Here is a 22,396-nt window from a genome sequence, read left to right on the forward strand (position 1 = left end):
ATGAAACAACATATTTACTACTGTAAATATGTTTATTTACTTATTTATTTACTGTGGATTTTTAGGACAGTTGCAAACTTGTTGCTGTTTTAGAGTGTATTTTATTGTTGAAGTCGTTTTTTATCAGTGATGAACAAGTAGAATTTAAGGAATAAAATCATCCCATTCACATTTTAGTAGGTCAGAAAATAAATGTATCTCAAACTGTATCTTTCAAAGGGATATCTTAGGGAATTTGGGAAAACACAGTAAGTTCCCAATAGAATTAATTTCACATTCAAAATACTTGGCTTCTTATTTACTAATTTTTGTAACAAATCTCTTGTGGTAATTATGGTAAAAATAGTTTCATTTTAGACAATAATTTAGAGTTTTGAGTTTCATTTTCCTCGTTTCTCACTAGAACACCAAATGATGGTTCTGTATGCATCCATTCACAGAGGCATTTCTTGACATGCTGGCCTTTCAAGAATGACAGCAGAGCAACTAGTTCTGGTAACTTTTCTCTAATGTGTGTATAAAAACGCTCAAATTAAAAGAAAATAAAAATAAACATTGTTCTTTCTGTTCTTGTTTTTGGGCAGAGAAGGGGTTTATCAGCAGAGCTCAAATAGCTAACTGAAATTATGGATCCTCTGAATGAGGACAGGCTCTCTAAGGTGGCCCAGCAGTCCCTAAGCAGTGTCCTGGCCACCAGCACGGGCGCAGGTGTCAGCAGCTGTGTGTGTTCCTGTCACAAGCAGAGAGAGGTGTGCTCAGCCACGTTTAACTGACAGTGTCACAAGGCCTTTCACAGGAGTGAACCGAATGATTTATCACTATTCAGCTTATGAGTTGCATGGTTCAATCATCTATCTTCATAAAATGCTGGTGACAGCCTCCACTGTGCATCAGAATGTTGCTAACCCAAGTAAAGTATGATGCAAAGATACTGCGTTTTCATGATTTATTGCCTGTGGGTCCTGTAATTACTAATTATGTATATGACAGACCACCTAATGCATAAAATTCAGCTGAAAACCTGCAATGAAAAATTATAATAGCAGTGCAGTTCAAGTTCCTTTTGAAAGGAAATTTTACGGTAAGGAGAGAGATGAAATTTTGTGACACCCCCCCCCCAAAAAAAAACCCGTATTTGCATTTGGAATTTTTAATAAAACTACAAAAAGGGAAAAAAAATCTATTCGTTTTTAACCTCTCCATTTTCCATTGTGATCTCACTTCTTAATTAAAAACTAATGGAATTATTAATAGATGAGTGGACAGAAAAAAAACTTGGAAAAGAGTAATTTTTGATAATTCATGAAGTGTCACCTTTATTCCTATGTATCAAAGACTAAATTATTAATTTCCTAATATTTTCAGATATGACAACATTTCTACCAACATTTATTTCTTCTTTTGCCTACTAAAACAAAGACAAAATTAAATAAATATAAAGATATTTGTGAAGTAAAAAACAATAATGAAGTAATTATTGGAAATGTGTGGTCAGCAAAGAGCTTAAAAAGCTTTTGAAATGTGTGTTAGTACTGTATTTCACTGTAAGAAAACTGTTGAACTGTTAGGACCTATCATTATTCCCCTTAACTAAATGCCTGAAGGAAAAAAAAACACAGAAAAATAATCTTGCAATCTATGTATAACCTTCATATCTGAGTTAGAATTTTTGGCTTTCTTCTTTAGAAATTTTAAAACAAAGAAATTCTATAAAAACTTATCTATGCTACAAACTGCTGGTTCTTCTAGTCGCACAAAGAACAATGCAGATGCAAGGGTGGAGCTCCATTTTAAGGCAGAAATTTAATTCAGCAGGGGTTGATTCCCTCACTGTCAGAACAGATTCAGTAATTATGAGTGGGTACAGTATATATAAACTGAGTTGGGAGAAATTGTTTTTTATAATGAAATCTAATAGTAATGGTAACCAGGAAAAGTGAGTGTCTCTCCATTACAAGGATTTAGATTGTCACTGGCTGGTGAGTGTGAAGGATAGAACAGCTCATCTAATCCAACTCCATGAAAATTGGGGTTTTCTGTATGTTGGCCTAAATTTTGAGCTGGTACAGATACCTGGAGGTTCAGGACTTCAGCAGAGACATTTTTAATTAGCTCACTTTCCTCATCAGTGACATTAACCCCAGCTGAACTCACTGTACCAAAAGGACAAAAATAAATTTGTGTGGCTCTTTAATACTTATTATTATTATTTCTGAGCCATATGATTTTTATATTTGTAATGATAACATCACAGTTTCAGATCTCTCAATCCCTCTGCTACTATCTAGCAGATACCTGTATCGTGTGCATCTGGGTATGTATCAGTGTGTTTCTCCCATGTCAGCTCTCCCACTGTCCTATGAATATTATTGACAGGGCTCCTCTCTTCCTGGCTCTCTCTCTTCCAGCCAATGGATTCATCCTGCATTTCAAAGGTAGCTCCTCTAGGACCCAGCACTGTAACAGTGCTCAGCTCTGATCTCACTGCTGTGCTGAAAGATCCACTGCTGTGTGGCTGTATTTGAAAGAACTGCCTTTTCTCTCTCACTGGGTGTGAAGTCAGTCCTCATTTTCCAGGAGTCTGGGGAAACCACTGAAATTCACAGTTTATCTAATGCTGTGTTAAGGAGCAGCAAAATAGGGCACTGTTTATTTGAAGAATAGATAGTCTGATACTTTTTCAAAGGTGTAAGGTTTAGTAATTTAAACAACGAATTCATCTTTGACAGCCCCTAGTGAAAAATGCAGGTGAGAGGGGAATGCTGCCATATCAAACTGGCAGGGAAGCAGAGGAGCTGGAGGCGTTTTCAACTTTCTTTACTACTTAGAACTTCTTTTATGCTGAAAGGCTGCTTTTTTTAGATATTTCCTTATAAATGAGCACAAGAAATAACACTTTTAAAACCTTAAACTTAAACTTAAACCTTAAAAACTTAAAACAGAGTTAATGGACAGAGTCAGAGTACGGGCTATCTTCACTCTGTGATGTAACTTTCACTGTTCAACGTCAGTCTATGAATGGTGAATATTCAGTAAAATGTAAAGCAGTCCTACAATGCTAGAATTTTAATCATGTTTTTTAATGTTTTTCTTAGAAAACCACTCCCTAAGATCCAAATATTATTATTGTGTCTCCCTTTGAGACAGAATATATTTTATGCTTACCTGCTACTGTGCTCTTAACAAAGAAAACGTAATATATAAAAACAATATTGTCCTGTACAGACAGGACAAGAGGACACAGCCTCAGGCTGTGCCAGGGGAGGTTCAGATTTGATATCAGGAAGAATGTTTGCACTGAAAGTGTGGTCAAACATTGGAACAGGCTGCCCAGGGAGATGGTGGAGTCATCGTCCCTGGAAGTGTTCAAGGAATGACTGAAAATGGTGTTTAGTGCTGTGGTTTAGTTGCCATGATTCTGTTCAGTCAAAGGCTGTGTTCCATGATCTTGGATGTCTTTTCCAGCCTTAGTGATTCTATGATTCTATTAAAAATTAATTTTAGTTAAGAAAGTAGATAATTTGAAATTATCATTATTTTAAGACTTTACTATTGCTCACTAAGAATTTTGTTCTTCAGTTTTCTCTGTCAGCTTTCTGGTTTTGAAAAACATACACCGACTTAACAGAACAAATAGTGATCTGTCAAAGCAAATACATGCAAATTATGGAGAAATATTTTCTTCTTGGAGCAAGGAGTGTCTTGAACTTTTTCCTTGCAGAGTGCCACAGCAGGGTGGTGTTTTGTTGCTTTTTCCTTAGGGCTTTTATAGAAGAGAACAAGCTGTTTTCTTTTTTAATCAAGATCCCAATGTCCAAAGCAAATACTTTCAATATTTTAGACCTGGCTCTGTCTTCAGTAGCAAGCAGTGCAGCACAATAGGAGTGAACAACAGAGCATGAGACCTGAAAGACCATGCAAAGTCATTTGCACATGAGACTGGAGTTTGTGAGTTTGGACTTAGTTTCATCTGAAGAAAATATAGCCCTAAGGCATGGAGACTTTTACTAATACCAAACAAAGTCCACTATGGGAGGACAAGTGCAAGATTTGCTCTATACACACACTTCTGCAACAAACTAAAACCACAATTCATTTTACATATAAACCTTTACCTTCACCTCTAGAGGACCCTGGTTCATGAACAAAGCTGTCTTCTACTATGCAGACTTGTCTGCTTTTATTTTATGCTGCAGAACTGGTCTGTAGCAAGGTTAAGTCCAGCCTCAGTGTGTCACTAACAGGGTTTTAACCACTCCATGGTGAGCCCTTCAAAGAAAATCAGTTTTCATATGTAGAACTGTTTGATTCTGGCAGTCCAGGTTTAAAAAAAAAATTATTTAAATAAGAAAAGGTTTAATGTAGTTTGAGTTTAATTAAAAATAGATCATGAAGAAACACTAATAAATTGGTCATTGGTATTTGCTGGATAATGGCAACATTTAGTAATTTTTTCTGGTGGGAGCAGTGGGTTTGCTTTTTCTACAGTTCATGCCTCTGGGACAAAAGCAGAGGTACGAGCAAATCCTTTAAAAAGTGCTATATTTCAATTAGAACAAAACACAATGTTTCTTCTATTTTTTGTGTGGGGCCTATGTACAATGAAAATAAAACTATAAGCAGAATTTTTGTATAATAATATTAAGACACAAAGAGGGCTGCTATGTGAATTTCCTTTCTGAAAATTTTGACCCTAGAGCTTTCTATATCTTCTAAGCAGGAGCATAATGAAAGTGTTACAGATGCTGATTTAAAAGTATTGCCAAATGAGAGACATAAAAGCTGTTTTAGTGTACCACAAATTAAGTGATAAAGCTCAATCACCCCCCAACATATACTTCAAACTCTCAGTCATGCGTTGATGACTGCCACAAAACATGAACTGAAAGAACTGTTTGGATATCTGAGATATACTTAGACTTCACTTTGCCAGAGTACTTTAAGGTGTGTACAGCTTTTATACCCTTGAGTAATCTCCTGCTAAAAAATGGTTTTTGAATATTCTTGTTGATTCAGAGCCCAGGCTGGTAAGTTTGTCTCAGGCATTTAAAATATCAAAACAAAGTTACACTTGATTTTATAGTTGTTGGTCAGAAAATATAAATTTACTTTTAGTTCAATGGAGTTTTTTCTGCTTTTGGTACCTTTTTTTTCTTACCAACAAAACCCACTGCATCGAGTTCTCTTCTGTTTGCAATAAAGTATGCTGCTTACACCAAAGTGAAAGTGTTTAAGTTGGGAGCTAGTGAGAAAATCTAGGGAAATACCCCTAGTCTGTGTTTCTTTTCACTGAATATTTCGGCACTGTGAAATTAAAAGTTACAGAGTCACTTTCCTCCTCTGTCTGGAATATTTTTTTTTCATATTGTTTAGCCAGCATGAATGTGCAAAGGACAAGAACTATCTCTTTCATGATTCTGTAGGCATCTGAACTTGATTAGTCCAAAGATAAGACAAAGTACTGAAGTTTACCTGCTCTATTATTTTCAAATTTAGCCATTTAAATAATAAATATACAATAAATATAAAAAATTGTAGTGATACAAAAGCGTTTCAAATTCAGCAAGGCCTTCCCAAAAAGAGTTAAACAAAGTGTAACAGAATAATAGCCACAAAACAAGTATCCTAAAATTTCATAAGATGGAAAGTACTGGTTAGTTCATTTATCAAAATATTAAAATGCTTGGCATATAAAAATAATAATTCAGTGCAGTATGGTATCTAGCAGATGATGATTAAAATTATAAAAGAAACTTATAACTGTAACTTTATAACTAAAGATTTATAAGTCTTATGATGTTTCTAAGATGTTTTATTCTTATAATTTACAAGAAAAATAAAACCAACTATTTTCCAGAAAAAAAATGGAGGTTTTTTCTATAAAGTGTATGTGTAGGATAAAGCAGAGTTAAATTACCAGATTTGAAAATTATTATTGAAATCGCTTGAATCCTAATAATAGATCATATTTTGCATTAGCTTGTTCATAGGTTTAAATAAAAAAAGTTGATTTTGTTCTAGGAACTCTTGGATGTAGGTAAATGTCTTCAGGTCTCGATGACGATGATTGGGTATGGGAGACAAGGTTGTATGGGAATTATATCATTGCCAGCTAAAATACAGATAAAGCTAGGTGCTGCTCTGCAAATAGCTTTGGGGAGTTCAGAACAGTTATGTTAAGTAATAAGTAATATGCTAAGTTAGCATAATGGTTATGCTAAATAATACTTTTATTAATAATGGTCACTCGTAGACAATGAGCGACCATTGCCTGCATCTTAGTAAAAATTAATCCAGGAATCATTCATGGAGATGATTGCCATTGAGCCAGTGTCTTACGCAATTCCAGGGCACAGACTGCATTTTCAGAACCAACACTTTCTGATGTGAAATTGACTGGAATAGAGGAGGAGGGCAGTGGCAAAAGTTATGTTTGATCTTTACCAACAGCATTCTTTCTGCAAGCTGAAACACACATCAATATTCTAATTTCCAGGTGTATATATTTTCATGTCTAAGACAAAAAAAAATATTTTATATTTTTTAATGAGAATAAAGAATGTGTGAGGAACAGTAGTGAGTGAAGTGAAAAATCCTGTGCTTGAAAAGCTGAAATGGTTTCATCTGTTCCACAAGATTCTACAAGAGTCTAAACCTACAATTTCCAATTCCTTTTTTCCTGTCTTTCAAGTGCAAACATTATTTTATCTGTTTTTATTAATTTTCAGTAAAAGTCAGAACAAAAAGAAATCTTTATGAATTTGCCCATTATTTGTCAGGTTTGTGGTTCATTACATTAAAATCACCAGTTGTCAAGCCTTTTATAAGAGTATAATGTTATAAAGTTTTATTCTGCAGCATTGTAGATTTATGTATTTGTTGTATTTTCTGTTTCCTGCACAAACAGAAAATTATCTGCCCTTTCAAAAATACATCCTATACCTACAAGGCTAGAGATGCTAAAGACATTTTTTCTTTTCTGGCATTAACTTGCAGTGCAAAATCAGTATAAATTAGATATCACCAACAAGCAAAATTGGAAAATTTTTTCAACTGCCCACCTTAAAAAGATCTCTGAGTTTAAACATGAGGACAAAATTCAACATAGCTGTTTCGTTTCTGTTGGGGAACAAAGTTTTCCATCATCAGATTAACTTCCAGGACTGCATTTGCCACTGTCTTGTCTTACTGCTCATCTGGATAGCCAAAAAATGAAAAAAATCTTAAAATAAAAATATCTTTTCTGAATCAAAAGTCCTAAAATTGATTATATACTTAGATATCTTATTGAAGAAACTATCTAAAGTATTATTTTAGGAGGAGCTGTGATTTTGCTTTTCCAGTTTAAAACTACAATTAACTAAATACAGAAAATTCACATCTCTTGTAATTATATCTAGTGGTTATATTATTTTTTTCTGATTGAATATTCATGACATATATTGCTGTGTATTTGAACACAGCTGAATGTTTCAAACAAAACATTATCAGCTTGTTTTCTTACAGCTAGAAATACTAGTGCGAAGTTGTACTGCGTTGGTGAGAGATTAGCCAGGAATAACACCATCCTGAAACATGGTTCTGTCTGTCTAAAGTGAAAGCAATAACAAACAAACCTTTCCCTCTGCCTTCAGGATGAGTATTGAGGACTTCGTCTCCTAGTAGAATACGCAAGAAATTATAATACTAAACATTTACTACAGCAGTGAGAACTAATGACCCATGTGCAGCTGCATAGTCTTGCATTGCTCCAGTGCTTCATGGAGATAATGACAATATTCTTTCCTTGTTTTCTTCTTTAACATTAAACTGAATTTTAGGTTACAGTCCTACATCAAAATTAAGACAAAGTTCTGGTCTGATGTGGCAGATGTTATGCTGTTAATTTTAGAAGAATTTTGTCCATGAACATCAGCAGACTGTATAAACTAGCACTCATTGATAGTCACTGCATGGGACAGTACCTTTTGAAGGAGGATTTGATCACACAAAGTTATCCATAGAAGAATTTGAGACTTTTGTTACTACAGTTTTCCCTGAGGCAAAACTCGACCAGATGTTGTCTTTCTGGATTCTCCATTATGTATTAAACCCTTGTATTTTTTGGTATTTGTTAATGTAGTTCTTCTTCCATGTCTGTAATAAGCAAAACATCTGTTTCTTCTTGTTCAATCAAAGTGCCTAACTCAAGAGTCCTACTTTTAAAATAATGTCATTTAAATAGAAAACCTACATAGAGAGAATGCACTTCATTAAGATATTTAATTTGCATATGAAACCATATTTTCCAGAACTCAGCAGGGAATTTGTGGTGGCAGCAATATGTATTTCTCTTTTTTTTTTCTCTCAGATTGCATACCAAAAGAGAATAAGAAAAAAAGGAATGCAAATAAATATATGTATCAGCTCAGATGAGGAAATTAAACTGCAATGAGAAACCATCATTGTGCATTTGGGATGTAGGCCATCTTAAACTTTCCAGCTGAAAATTCTTTTATTATAAGGAGACATGATCTACTCTTACTAATGAATCTTGGCTTAGAGAAAGATTTCTGCAAGCAAAAATAATCCCTCAATATACATGAGGCTTGTAATAAAATATTGCAATATTTTGCAATACAGGTCATGCAGTTACACGAATTTGTCCCCCATAATATATGTATATATTGAATATATCATATATCCCAGTAATAACTTATGTTCCTGACACAAATCATTGTCTAATTTATGAAGGAGGGTTAACACTACTGCTATTAATATACATAAATAAAAAATCAGATAAAAAACAGTGGCAGAGATAAAAGGTGCTTTTAGGTTTTTGACTGGGGAGCACAATTCTGTAAAGATAATAGTGAGTATTTCCTGCATACTAATGAGCAATCCTCATTAGCATTCATCGATAAACTCCACAGGCAAAAATGTACCAGCAAGTTTTCTAAGCAAACATAAAAATTGCACAAGAATTTTTGTGACAATGTTGAGCCAGAGCAGTTGGGAATATTACTGTCATACTGCAAAGCTCCATGAGTATGGATAATACCTCTAGCTAAGAAGAAAAAGCCTTAATTAATGATTATTTTGTATCAATACACTGAAGAGTTCGTAAAGCAGAAACTGTCATCTTTCAGGGACTGACAGGAGTGATGCCAGCTTGTAGGGGCAGATATTTTTAATACAGTTAAAACAGCAATGCTTCTCCAATCATGCCTCTAGCAAGCAGCTTACAGACAGCAGTGTGTTCCCTCAGTATATCTTGCTAAACAATGTGCACACATATTATATTAGCATAATGCTAAATGCTGTGCACACACAGAGAATGCATGAAATCACTTCTGCTCTTAACCTGCAGCTCTCCTCATTCTCTCATTTCCCGATCTGCTCAGGAGAACCACCTCCTCTGTTGATCCACCTTGCCTCCACCTGCTTTTTGCCTTGAGTCGTTGTAATGTTCAGTTTCTCTTTGTGTCGCTGGTAAGCTTGGGGGGGTCTTCCCTTCACTGTACATGGGGAGAGCACAGTACCAACACAAAATATAAAAATACAGATTAAAATAACTGAAGTATTTTGAATTTCATGCCATATTTAATTTAAAATATTTTTCTCATTAGTACTTTCAGTTCCTTCTTTTATGAAGGAGTATCTTCAAGAGGTGAGGATATTGAACTTAGCCTTATTATATAAAATACAATAAGTTTCCAATTTCGTAGCATAGTCATCTGTCTTTAGCTCCATAAGTTGTCAGGGTGAGCTCTCTCACTACCACTCCTCAAGAGGGCAAGGGAAGAAAATAAGACTGAGGAGTTCATGGAGTGAGATAAAGACTGCAAGATCATGTACCAATTACAGTCTCAAGCGAAACAGACTAAGCTTGTAAAAATTAATATAGTTCATTCCCAGTTAAAAGAGAGCTAGGTAGTGAGAAACAAAAGCAATCATTAAAACAACACTTTTCTTCATCCTCCTTGAAGCTCACCTTCCTCAGTCACAATTATTCTACATCCTGTTCCTGAGCAGCACAGGAGGGGACACGGGTAAGACCAGGACTCTGCTGCTCCTGCTCTTTTGAGCTGTTCCTCTGCTTCAGTGGCCAGAGCCCCTCCCATCCCTGCTCCTGCTCCAGGGCCTTTTCTGTCCTGTTTGCCCTCACCTCTCCTTTCCTGGAGTTGAGAGACTTGGCTGTGCTCAGCTGTGCACCTTCTTATCTCATATCCTGATGTGTCTTGGTTTCTGCAATATCCCCCTTTCCAGAGTGTTTTAGATACACCTCCCTTTGTGATCAACAGCTCATGCCACTGCTTTTGTGCCCCGTGTTTTAATAGCCCAGTTCTTAATTTTGTCCAGGAGTCTCTAGTCATTGTTATTCAGTTCAAGTATTCAAGTTGAATACCTCAATAAAAATATAAAATAGATGTTTTAATATTAGGTCATCTCAGGCTGGAAAATTGGGGTTTTAAGTAAGGTCTGATAAGCTTCAGTTGTAGTAGCACATGCTGTAAAAATTTTGACTTTTAAGTCAGTGGAAATTAACTTTATTAAGTTTATTTGGGTTATAATTGTGTTTTTCAGTTTCTTTTTCAAATGTAATGTAAATGAAAAGCAAAATAACTTGCAAACAGAAAGGAAAATTCCCTCATACTTGGTATATTAGGTCTTTCATCTGTTCTTCCTCTAGATTGAATAAACTTAAACGATTTAGTAGTAACATTTCTTACTGATTTATTTTCAAGAGGTTTCTGCCACTTTTATTCATACTAATGAATTTTCTGAGAATATTCTAAGAGCAGCCTATGTTATTTTAACTTGATCTCATATTTTAAGATGTTAAAACACTAGGAAAAAATATTCATCAAAGATATATCTGTTTGCCATGAAAAGTATTCTTTGTTCATAGAAGGTAACATTCCTTTTGAATACTTGGAAAATTTTTCTGGCATTATACTTCTGCTGACATTTTGCATCCCACTTAATTTTAGAAACAGCCTATAACATTGCATTGTGGTTTATTTTGGCAAATGACATTTTGCTAAGGTGACTTAATCTAAGTGGAGTAAACGTTGCTTTTAAGAGGTGCCATAACTTGCAGTTTGCTTTTACTACAGCGTTTGCTACTTACTTGCTGACCCAACATAACCTGTCTGCAGGGAAATGAGTAGAACAAACCAGTACCCTTTGGCAGTTCTTCATGTGCCAGGCAAACTGGCCTTCTGCCAGCTGCTAGAGACAATATTACAAGCAGAGAAATTCTGTGGGTTTTAAAGGATGTGAGTGAAAGAATGAGCAATTCCATCTGCTTCACTGTAGCCCGTACTTGGAGGATGGTGCTCCCCTATGATTATGGGGTTTTCAGACATTTGCTGGTTTTGCAGTTCCTCTGTGATAATGTCTCGCCTTTTCCCCTCTTTTTATTCCTTTCCCTTTACTTGGAGATATCTGACTTGATATAGGCCTAACACAAGCCTAATGTGCCCTTTGGCACTGTTACTCACTACAGTTAAATGAATGAAGTGATATCTTTTCCTTCTGAGCTTTATCATAGAAACAATTAAGACATTCTCTATTAGTATAATGCAGAATACGGCCTTCTGATAGGAAAGGTGAGTGATAACATCAGTACTTAGATACTCTTATGCCTGTAAGCACATACACTTTGGTAGTTTAAAACTTGTGTTTATGATATAATGTGGATTTCGCTGAAATAGTTACTTTAGCAACAATACCTTGTTATCCCACTAAAATCATTTCATTTCTTCAGTAGCCTTCCTTAAACCTTATATGACGAGCCTGTGAGAGACACATGAAATACTTAGAGATAATAAATATTGGAGCAAGTAAAATGTTGCAATGATTTTCTGTTCTTCATAGGCTCTGGTCTCAATGATGGGCAGTGGCATGAAGTTCGATTCCTGGCTAAGGAAAATTTTGCTGTCCTCACCATTGATGGCGATGAAGCTTCAGCTGTTCGAACTAACAGTCCTCTACAAGTCAAGACTGGAGAAAAATATTTCTTTGGAGGTAAAATAATATCAAAACAAGTATGTGCTTAAAGTGCTGTTGTCTTTCAATCTATATAACAGTTGAATTGGAGTCCAGGATGTAATTTATTTATATGGATCTTATTATGGGTTAAAAGCCTAGGTACTGCTCGTCAAATAATAAAATACTAAAATTAATTTCACTTTCAATCTAACTTGCAATGATATCTCAGGTCTCTGAACATTTCAGAGAAAGGGGACTCTTAATAGTTTGAACAAAAGGCACCAAGTATAGAAATAAACCTAAATTTTTAAGTTTGAAATCCTGAAGAGGAAAAAAATATAAATGATTGTTCAGAACAGGTCTTATCTTTTTCCTGATTTTTAAGTGCTGTCATGATTGTGGGTAATGGAGAAGCTTTCATAGGTTGAATCCTTAGATGGTTCAGTATTTTTGTCTTTTGACAGTCCATATACTAAAAATGGGTTCTTAAAAATTGTGCCTCCAATATTTATTGGCTTGGTCTTCTAAGTTAGTGTCTATAAAAATTAAAAAATGTCACCAAAACTCTTGGATTTTTAAAATTTACATTTAAATTCCTATATTGAAAAGTGTGTTTGTACATCAAAAATATTTTTGATCAAAAAAAATGCAGGTTGCACTTTTGAAGTGTGCTACATATTTAACCTTGAACATGAATTCTTCAGACAGAGAACATAAACTTTAAAAGCAGAATTTATCAGTGTTAAAAATTTATTTCTTTCAAACTTACAAGGTGCATGTCTAATAAAAATAAAATATAAATCTGATAATATAAATAGTTATAACATTACCCAAGGAATGGAAAATTTTGTGTTATATGTACTCCAAGTAGAAAGGAAAAACAGCAATTTCAAGGTTATTTTAATTTCATTGTTATCAAATTAAAGTTGGTCTGTCACAAGAATTAAACTTCCTGTTGCTGCAATATGCATATTTTCCAATATTTGTAATTCAGCTAATACTGATTTTTCTTAGCCTATTGTCTCAAAGAAGAGTCCTAGTATAGCCAGTTTCCACATGTAAAAGTGTGAAAATTATTTTGTTGTCAAAACGTAGTATGTTCAATTTGTCAGAAGTCTGTGACATTCTAATTAAATGAAGTCATAAAGCACACACAGGAGACAATGAGAAGAAATGCTGTACATAATACATCAAGTGTTAAATTCTGTTAATTTTGATAGGTAAAATCCCTAGATCACTATTACATTTCTGGAGAGAGATTGATTGATTTCTTCTGAAATGCCTTTTATCTCTGTTTCTATGTCTTTGAGGGATAGATTGTCTAGTTTCTCCAGGTAGTTTTTATACCCTTTCTTGGTCAAAAGTCAGGTTGATTTGTTGTCATTTCAGCTGGACTATGAAATCTGCTTGATTTGTGATTGCTGACCTGTACTTTAAAATTCCACCATTTTCCATAAAAAAAAACAAGCATGCATTCAGATATAGTTCTAGTGGGACATGGAAGTCAATCACGAATTCCCTGATGTCTCATTCCCACATCTGTTCATGCAAATACACAGTCCTGTTACACAAACTGCGGGGTGTTTGTTTTTCCTTAGTGTCTTTCATCCTTTAAAAAGTCTTCTAAAGTTATGTCAAAAGAACAGTGGTGTCCTAACCTTCATGCCCCATATTTATTTCAAAATCTGCCTTTGCAATACTATACCTACTCACATTTACTGTCCGAAGCTGAATCTGAGGAAGTTTAATCTATAAACCCATTTCTAATATTATGTTTCCACATTAATATTGCTATATAAATGTATGTTATATATATATATATATATATAAATAAGATATTAAAGACTGCAACTTGAAGACAGTCTTTTGGATGCATGTTAGAAACCTACTCTTTATATTCATGACCTGCATCTTAAAAGACAAAGGTATTTTTTGTTCTATTCCCTCCAAATGTACATGTCCCTCCTTACTTGTCTTCAGAAGCACTCCAAGTCATGGCTTTTAAAAAATAACATTTGTAAGAAGAGGCTGCAGAGAAGGAGAATCATGGGGAACCTCAAACATTTGGGCCAGATGGTCAACTAAGATATTTTCATTAGTTTCCTTAGGAATAAGTTCAGATAAGAAAGCATCAAACACTTCTTTGCTGCAAATACACATAGTTGGTTAAGAAGTGAGCTTCTTGAATTCAGAGGCTAGTAGCCATCTGCACAATGCTAGATGGCTAGAAGAACTAATTATCAATTCTTTGGTGATGATATGTTTTCATTGTGAAAATGAATCTAGATTTCTTTGCTAAAAAATGAATACGATATTTACAGATATTTACCCCATTCAAACCTTTGTATTATGAAATATATATATAAGAGATGAAGAAGTTAAATGAGATGATTTAAAGATTGCAGTGGTATGATATTCATCCAAACCCACTGATATACTTATTGTCCTTTCAAAATACTGAGAAAGCTCAGTCCATTAAATTTGTGTTTGGAGAGACTGTATAGCATTTCTAGCATGCTCTGAACAATCTTTGATGGCCTGTTTCATCTCTGAAAGGACTACTATAGGTATGCAAGTGTTTTGTTCCCCAAACCTTCCTTTTCTCTGATTCCAAAATAAGGGAGCCTCTTTATTTTCCTGTTTCTTGGTGTCAATACAACAGACATATACTGTAGACAATGTTATTGACCTTGCTGAAGAAAAGATTTACAAGTTGCATTTCAACACTGCGGTACAATATCTTCTTAAAATGCTTTTCATTGACCAGCAGAGCCAGATTTTTACAACACATGAAGTAATATTTGTATAAAGGAGATGTGGAAATCAGAATATTTTGTGACCTCTGCTCATAGGACTAACTTTTCTAGTTTTGAAAAACTGTAAGTAAATAATAAGATTATTCTTTATTTCTCTGTCAGAGAAATATGTTCAGTACCGTTAACATCTTTTTTTCCCCCTTGCTTTGTGCCTCTCCAGTGCCATCTCCCAGCAATACTGAGATCCTCCCAAGGGACAGACAGTAGTGATGTTTTATTCAAGCCTAAAGAGTTAGGGGAAGCTGCAAGATGTGCCATTTCTGTAGATTGTGTGAATGTGGGAGGGTGGGTGCTAATTGCCTATTACCCTTCTGTATAACTATTATTTTCTGCCCACTGGTTTTATTTTCCTTCTTTTTCTTCTCTTAAATTTGTGTTTTTGGTAAGAAATGAACTTCCCTTCCCTACTAAGCTCTAGAGAATGATGTTTCTTTGTTGTTTCCAATTATCTGCATAAAACAAAGAAACAGAACAGAGGAAGTGAATCACAGAGTGAAAATGAGTCCATTAACCTCATTTGCACTCTTGGAGATAAAGGGCTTTTGTGAGGCATCCTAAGCTTTCACCAAACCATCTAATAGCTTCCTGATGTCCATAGGAAATATTTGATTAGAGACATAATTTTGACTTGTTTCTATGGCATTTCTTTTTAGTTGTGTCCACTTTCCCTCTCTTTTTCACTGGCTCAAGGATGGGAGGGTTTTTAGTATGAGTGCTAAATTTTCATTGAGATCAAAGATAGGCTAGAATCATCAGTCAATCCACTCTTGCTGCTTTTCCCGACTACCAAAGATGAGGGGAGTATGCAGTAAGTTTCCTATGTGACCAGGCTGAGGTGTATAGAAAGTCTTCCCTTTTCTCTGCAAAAACTTGTGAAGTGTTGCTCCTGGAGTAGAATTTGTTTTTAAAAGTTGTGTTGGTCTAAAAGTCCATAAAATCAGAGGTGATGGAAGGAGGGAATTTTAGGAGAAAAATTATCTTCCTGTGTTTCACGTTTCCTGGACCCTTCTATGCACCTTCCCTTCTTAAAGTTCTTTGTATGATGTGTCTAAATTTTTCAAGTTACCTAGTGTTATGATTGTATGGATTGTTTTCATTAACAGATGTCATGGCCAGACTTCCTAGGCAGTGTCACTGGAATTTAAAAAACATCTGAAGTATCATAATTGCAAATATTATCAGCTAGAAAGGGGTCACTTTTCTTTTTTTTTTTTTTTTTTTTTCAGGGGGGCACATTTCTGTAGTGCAAATTCAAATTTGTTCAGCAAAACCAAAGTTGAGAATTTAGGTGTCACAACAAATAAATGAGACCCAGCAATCCATGTTATCTGTTACCTGAAAAATTAAAAAGTCCCTGCTGACTTCATCCTTGCAAGTCTGAAACTTCTTGCATATGAAAAAGTAACAATGATGTTTGGTTGTGTTTTTATGCTTTCTGTTTTTTCTGAAGATTTTTAGTATGGCAGGACTTCAGTTTTGCTGTCCATTTGTTGTCTGTGGGAGTTTGGGTTTTCCTTTGCAGGTATGACCACAGGACAGGATGCTCAAATTTGCATTTCTTGCGGAAAGAGTGTTGAATGTGTTTTGAAATCTTTCATGATGATAACTTCACTGTAAACTCAAATACAAATCCATGAGGAGAACATCGAGGGAATTCCAAGTAACTCAGGATATAATGTGATTTTTGTGTGTCTTCAACATTCATCTTCAGGTATTCTCCCAAGTCAGACCTATGAAATAATGGTAAACACATGAAATGAAAATAAAAGAATTGGAATGGGTCATATATTTTAACAGCCCTCGTACCTTGGATTGTTAAATCTGGAATGTTTATAAGTCAATACATGAGCAAAGAATGCAGATATGCAAAATTTATAAACATAAGCAAAAGAAAAGAAATGCTTGTAGCAAGTAAAAGAAAAAATTAGATGACAGGAAATTATAAACCTCTCTCTCATATTTAGTACATGATTGAAATTCTTATTATTTCATCAGCTCTCTTGTACTATCAATGAGGAAACATGACTAAATTCACATTCCTTTTATACAACTTACAGAACTGAAGGGGCATTGATCATCATTTCCCATTAACTCTTTGAGATTTATGCTTTTTTCATCATGTTTAATTTTTTTTTTAATTTCATTCAAATAATTTGAAGGTTAGACAAATGAGACCAAGTAAAATAATGGTGACTTTCTGTGATTAATTTTCAGTAATGTTGGTGATGTTATAGTATGCCAATATGCCTGTTAACCAACACATTTTATGCAACAGTACAAGCAGAAATACTGGGGATAGACTGATGTCCTGAAGAAAAACAGGTGCAGAGAGAAAGCTGGTACAATGTGCAAGCAAATAAAAGATGAAATGCATGGTAATGGCAGTTTAGGAATGTATGTATGAGGGCATGAGTCTTGCTGGATAACTTCAGCTTTTGAGCAAAGACCTATTAAATATGAGAAATGTCTATCCACTGAAATATAAATGGATGAAGACTTAAAAATGTTCTCCTTGTTACAACATAAATCTCTTGTTAAGCTGAAGATGTTAGCCACAGAATATATATCAAGATGTTTCTCAAAAAATAAAGCATAAGAACTTAATCTCTTTTACTTTATTTTCTTGGAGGCACTAAAGCAAATGTTTGCAGCAGAAAAGAGTGCATCAAATTTTTCAATACATTTTCTTTACTCTTATTGACATTTAAAACCAAGAAAGAACAAAGAATGAGGAATAATATGTACCATAGAAAGTAAACCTGCATGGACAGTGGAAGGAGTAAATTGACTTTATGGAGACTCTATTGTCTCTTACTCTGTGAGTATATTATTTATTTTCTTTTTCAATAAGTATAGTAGTCATACTGCTTCCTGAGTCCTAGTCTGAAGCAAATTGTTCCAGTCTCTAAATATTCCAGAAAATTCAAATAAAAATAGAGTAAATTCCCTACCCAGTATAGATCTTGACTACAGATGGAAAGGAAAAGAACTTGTAAAAATTATCCATGCTTCTTCTAAAGAAAGGGTTTTTGGAGAAGGAAATTTCTGTTGAAGACCCGGAAGAAAGCTATTGGAGACACACCCAAAAGTGAAAATTATACCTGCATTCTATATGGCCCTCCTTTATTAGGTCAAGCAACAAGGGTTTTGGTACCAGTAAATGAAAAAATACTGATAGGAGGGGAAGGGTAGGCATTTCGAGAAGCGATGAAAGTTCATAGGAATGTTAACTGTTGTAGTTGATAGCCTGAAATGTATCTTTTCCCATCTTTTAGTTGTGATTCCCCCCCAGCTTCTCTTTCTCCTGTTTACCTGGCGTCAGGTTACCATGGTTACTGAAGTTTCTCTCCTCAGCCCCACGGCGAGAGGCCGGATAGAGTAAAGAGAGGACCCCGCTGGCATTTCCAGCTGCTTGAAGTTTCTTTAGCCCAGGAAAGCACGGGGTTGGGAGAAGAGAACTCTTCTTTCCTACACGGAAGTTTGTAACTTTTTCCTGTCCCAGAATGCCTCTAAACTATGGAAGCTGAGAGGGCATGCTTACCTTGCCTTCCCTTTCTTTCCCCCCTGTGTTGCCAGGAAACCAAGCCCCCCCTCTCTCCCCTCTGCCCCTCTGTACAGAATACTCCCACACCTTTGTGGGCATTTGAAGAAGTTGGTGTCTGTTATTTTTTATCTTGGCGTGTGTAACCTTGATTTGTAGAAAGTTTGTAAGATGTACTAACTGAGAAAAATAATTGGTTCCCTCTCTGATGTTCCCTCCCTCCGAGAAACCCTGTTAAAAGAGACCCCCCCAAACCCCAAATCCTTGGTCTCTCGTCCTTTGGATTCCCCTTCACAGAAATAAACTGTGGAATGCAAACCAGAGAGAGAGTCCCCCCCTGATTTCTTTACTCGCTCTATAGACTTGGATTCTTGAAGAAAATCAGTGAACCCCACAAACATATGCTGGCTCGAAACTCGAGTGAAGAGAAACCTCATCACTGAGCTAGCCGGGCCACACTCGAGAAGATCGAGTCAGTTAACCAGTACTAACCACTAGTCAGTACTGATTAGAGCTCTGTGGTTTTAGAACACTAAAAACAATGTAATCTATTGATGGCATTAGGAGTCACAAATATGTCTGTGTGTGTGTGTGTTAAATTGTGATGTGAAAAATAATATGCTTTGTGATGTGAAACATATGTTTTTCTGTTGTGGGAAAATATTTATACTTCTAAGTAGTAGAGAATGCTAATTAATACTTGAATAACACTTCTACCAAGTTTAACTATTTCTAAAGGGTGTCCTGGCTGTTAGGTGTATGTGTGTGCTTAATGTCCACAGCCACAATTCAACACATCTACACAGGAAAGAAAAAAATAGAAATGAGAAAAGGTAAATTCCTGGTGCCATCAACACACCATACTGTTTCCAGAGGCTTTCCTTTCTTTGGGGAGTGACTTACTGATGCTCCTCAGTGGATTTTCTCTTTAATGTCATAGAATCACAGAATCATGGAATCATAGAATCATGGAATCATAGTATCATGGAACCATAGAATGGCTTTCATTGGAAGGGAAGGTCAATGATAGTTCCAACCCCTCTGTCCTGGGCAGTGGAGTGTTCCACTACACCAGATTGCTCAGAACCCCATCCAACCTGGCATTAAACACTTCCAGGGACAGGGCACCCACAACTTCTCCGGGAAACCTGATGTAGTGTCTCACCACCCTCACAGTAAGGAAATTCTTCCTAATATCTGATCTAAACATCTTCTCTTTCAGTTTGAAGCTATTTCTCCTCATCCTTGTAAAGGATCCCTCTCCATATTCCTTGTAGGCTCCCTTCAGGTACTGGAAAGCCACAGTTAGGTCACCTGTAAGCTTTCTGTTTCCAGGCTGAAAAATCTAGTTCTCTCAGCCTTTCCTCATGCGAGATGTGGCCAATCCTTCTGATCATCTTGGTGGCCTCCTCCCTTTATTTTCTCCCACACCTCTAAATACAAGACAAATTTTCAGTCACATTTCAATGTTTTAAGTATGTAAATGAGCACCTGTTAATATTGTAAACAGCCTTAGGCAAAAAGTTGCCTAAATGATTCTGACGATATTCAGACAACTGATTCACTTTTCAGAGAAATCTTCTTATCTAGATGATTGTGAACATGAATAACTTTTGAAATCTGATTTAATGAGTCATAAATGTACAACAGAAGAAAGAAAACCAGATATCACCAAATGCAGTGTTTGTGAAAGTGGGAAACAGAACAAAAATATGTTATTTAGAAAAAGGCCTGTCTGACTCGTATGGTCTGAGTGAATTCAGTGCTGATAGAAGTTCTCAGTGTTGATTGCAAATTCTGTCACATATATGAAACCTGATTGGAGGTCCAATTATAATTACTATCTGCTGCTTCTAGTATATAAGCAAGCTGCAGGTATCACTTTGTGTCTAGGGCTGCCAATTAAATCCTTGCATGCCTGCAGTCCCAGGTTGTTATCACCTTCTACTGAGGACAACAAATCTCATCATATAAAAGTGGCAGTCTACAACTCTAACAAGAGCACTTATTAGTGATGCTTTTGTAAATCATGAAGCAGATTTTAAAGGCTTATATCTTCCAAAGAAAGAACTTTATTGAATCTCACAGTCAGTGGTGTAGAGCCAATTTATCTGCATAAATTGGCAAAATGGAACCGTGAAGCTGAAAGAGAAGGTTTAAAGGCTTGTTTTTCACTCACCACCTAAACACTGAACTTACCTGGATAGTACTTTGCAGCAGAAAGTAACAAGTTAGAGATGCACAAATCTTCAGTATGGGTTTCTGATGGCAATTGGCTTACTTCCCAGGTTGTATCAAATTACCTTGTAAGTGTCAAAGTATGTCTGCTTTGAGTTTAATTTAGGTGGAGAAGGTTTGATAATGCAGTACTGAATATTTAATATTCTTGATATCTTTAGGAGGGAATTAGTGGTTAGCAAATGACTAGACTATTTTGGGTTATTAAATCCTGTAAAAGACACTGCCATTCACCTTATTCACTGAATGGCCACAATCCTTTGACTATTTTTTTTATTATTATTATTATTTATTTTTGGCTGGGGTTGTGTGTGTGGAGGGGGAGTTCTTTAAAGCAGAAAAAATTCTCTTAGGTAGGAGAATTAGCATAAACACTAACCATGCAGCTGTTAGAAAAATCCTGTGTTTATGAATGAAGAAAAGAAATACGAGACTTCTGAGGGATGATGGTCACTGACAAGGTTATATTACAAACTGGAGAAAAGAGAAACTAGATCAGTTTCCATGGAAATAAAGAACACTCAGTCTCTTTGAGTTCATTTCCCATCATACAAAATGTATGCATAGCTCAACTGATCCTTAGAAGTAATTTTACAGACTTTCTGCCTCTGGAGTGAGACCTGCATACTTATCATTTGATCTTGTCCAACAAAACCAGAGGCTGCAGCTAGTAATATACAGTGACTGAAAATCCTTTGGTAAGCAAACTTCTATTTATCAATAAAATCAAGTCAAATAGTAGTGCTATGTGTAGCAGTGTGCATGATATTTTTGTATTTGTGTAGGAAGTATTTTGCTTTAATCTATAACAGCAAAAATACTCTCTAGAGGGCACTAAGGATATTTCCCTGTGAATCTCTTTCCAAGAAGATGATGCCTCAAAAAGAAGCAAGCTGTAGTGGTGCTTTAAAATGCTTCATCTGCTCCTCACACCTAATTTTTTATTATTCTTATTGACCAGACTTTCCCAAGCACTTTCTGTTCTTACTTGGCATTTTTTAATAAGTTTTTTGAAAACTGATTTTTATATTTGATTCTGTAAGTTTAGAGCTTTCTGTGGAGCTTCAGAGTAATTTTTTTTATTATTTTATTTTATTTTTTTTATAATTAATTAGGCCTTTTGTGGTTTCACGTACATCATAATAAAAAAAAGTAGAATTTTGGAACAAGATGTTCAGATCCCATATTCCCATGATTTTCATTCATAGGAATAGGTTGCACAGAGTCTGACCCTCTTGCATTTTTCATAGTCCCTTATTTATATTCATTGTCTTTGCAATTTGTGTTCCCTATTGACTTAATAAGAGCTTTTCCATGTTGCTTTTTTCTTTTGATTGCACATTCACTATTGCCTTTTATTAAGAACTTGGCTGAAGTACAGGGGAAAAACATAACTTGAAAGGACGAGCTTTTTATTATTTGAAAGTCTTAAAAATCATGGAGTGAATAAACAGTACTTATGCTGGTAGTGACTCAGTTATTCTGTAGATGCTTGATGAAAAATCTTGAGACAGCACAAAGATGGAATACTGCATATCTTGATGCACATTGAAAAAAGGTCACTGAAGAATTATAAAACTGGAATAATAAATTAAGCTTAAATCTTTCTGAGAAGAGTGGGGCTCTTTTTTGTCATTTATATATTCCTATTTCATTTTAAAAGAGATTTTATTGTATTTATTATCTCAACAAAAGTCAAATAGGACAGGTCTTTATAAATGCATTGAGTGATCTTTTCAAGAATCCTACAAATATTAGCAAAAAGACTGTAGTCATATCTCGTTAGTGGCCAGAAATATAAAAATATCTTATCCACCTGTCATTT

The 22,396-nt window shown here is 35.2% G+C and overlaps 1 protein-coding gene across 2 annotated transcripts in view; it reads left to right on the forward strand.

Annotated features, from left to right (window-relative positions):
• Positions 1-22,396, forward strand: part of CNTNAP2 (contactin associated protein 2) — a 1,024,120-nt gene that overhangs the window by 560,631 nt on the left and 441,093 nt on the right. For both annotated transcript variants that reach the window (XM_005519091.3, XM_088052353.1), the window contains exon 9: positions 11,863-12,012. In XM_005519091.3, coding sequence (XP_005519148.2) covers positions 11,863-12,012 — 150 coding nt within the window. The remainder of the gene's footprint in view (positions 1-11,862; positions 12,013-22,396) is intronic.

This window comes from Pseudopodoces humilis, chromosome 1 (assembly GCF_049639895.1).
Source record: "Pseudopodoces humilis isolate 2021_Gansu_Grassland_sample_001 chromosome 1, ASM4963989v1, whole genome shotgun sequence".
Taxonomy (NCBI): domain Eukaryota; kingdom Metazoa; phylum Chordata; class Aves; order Passeriformes; family Paridae; genus Pseudopodoces; species Pseudopodoces humilis.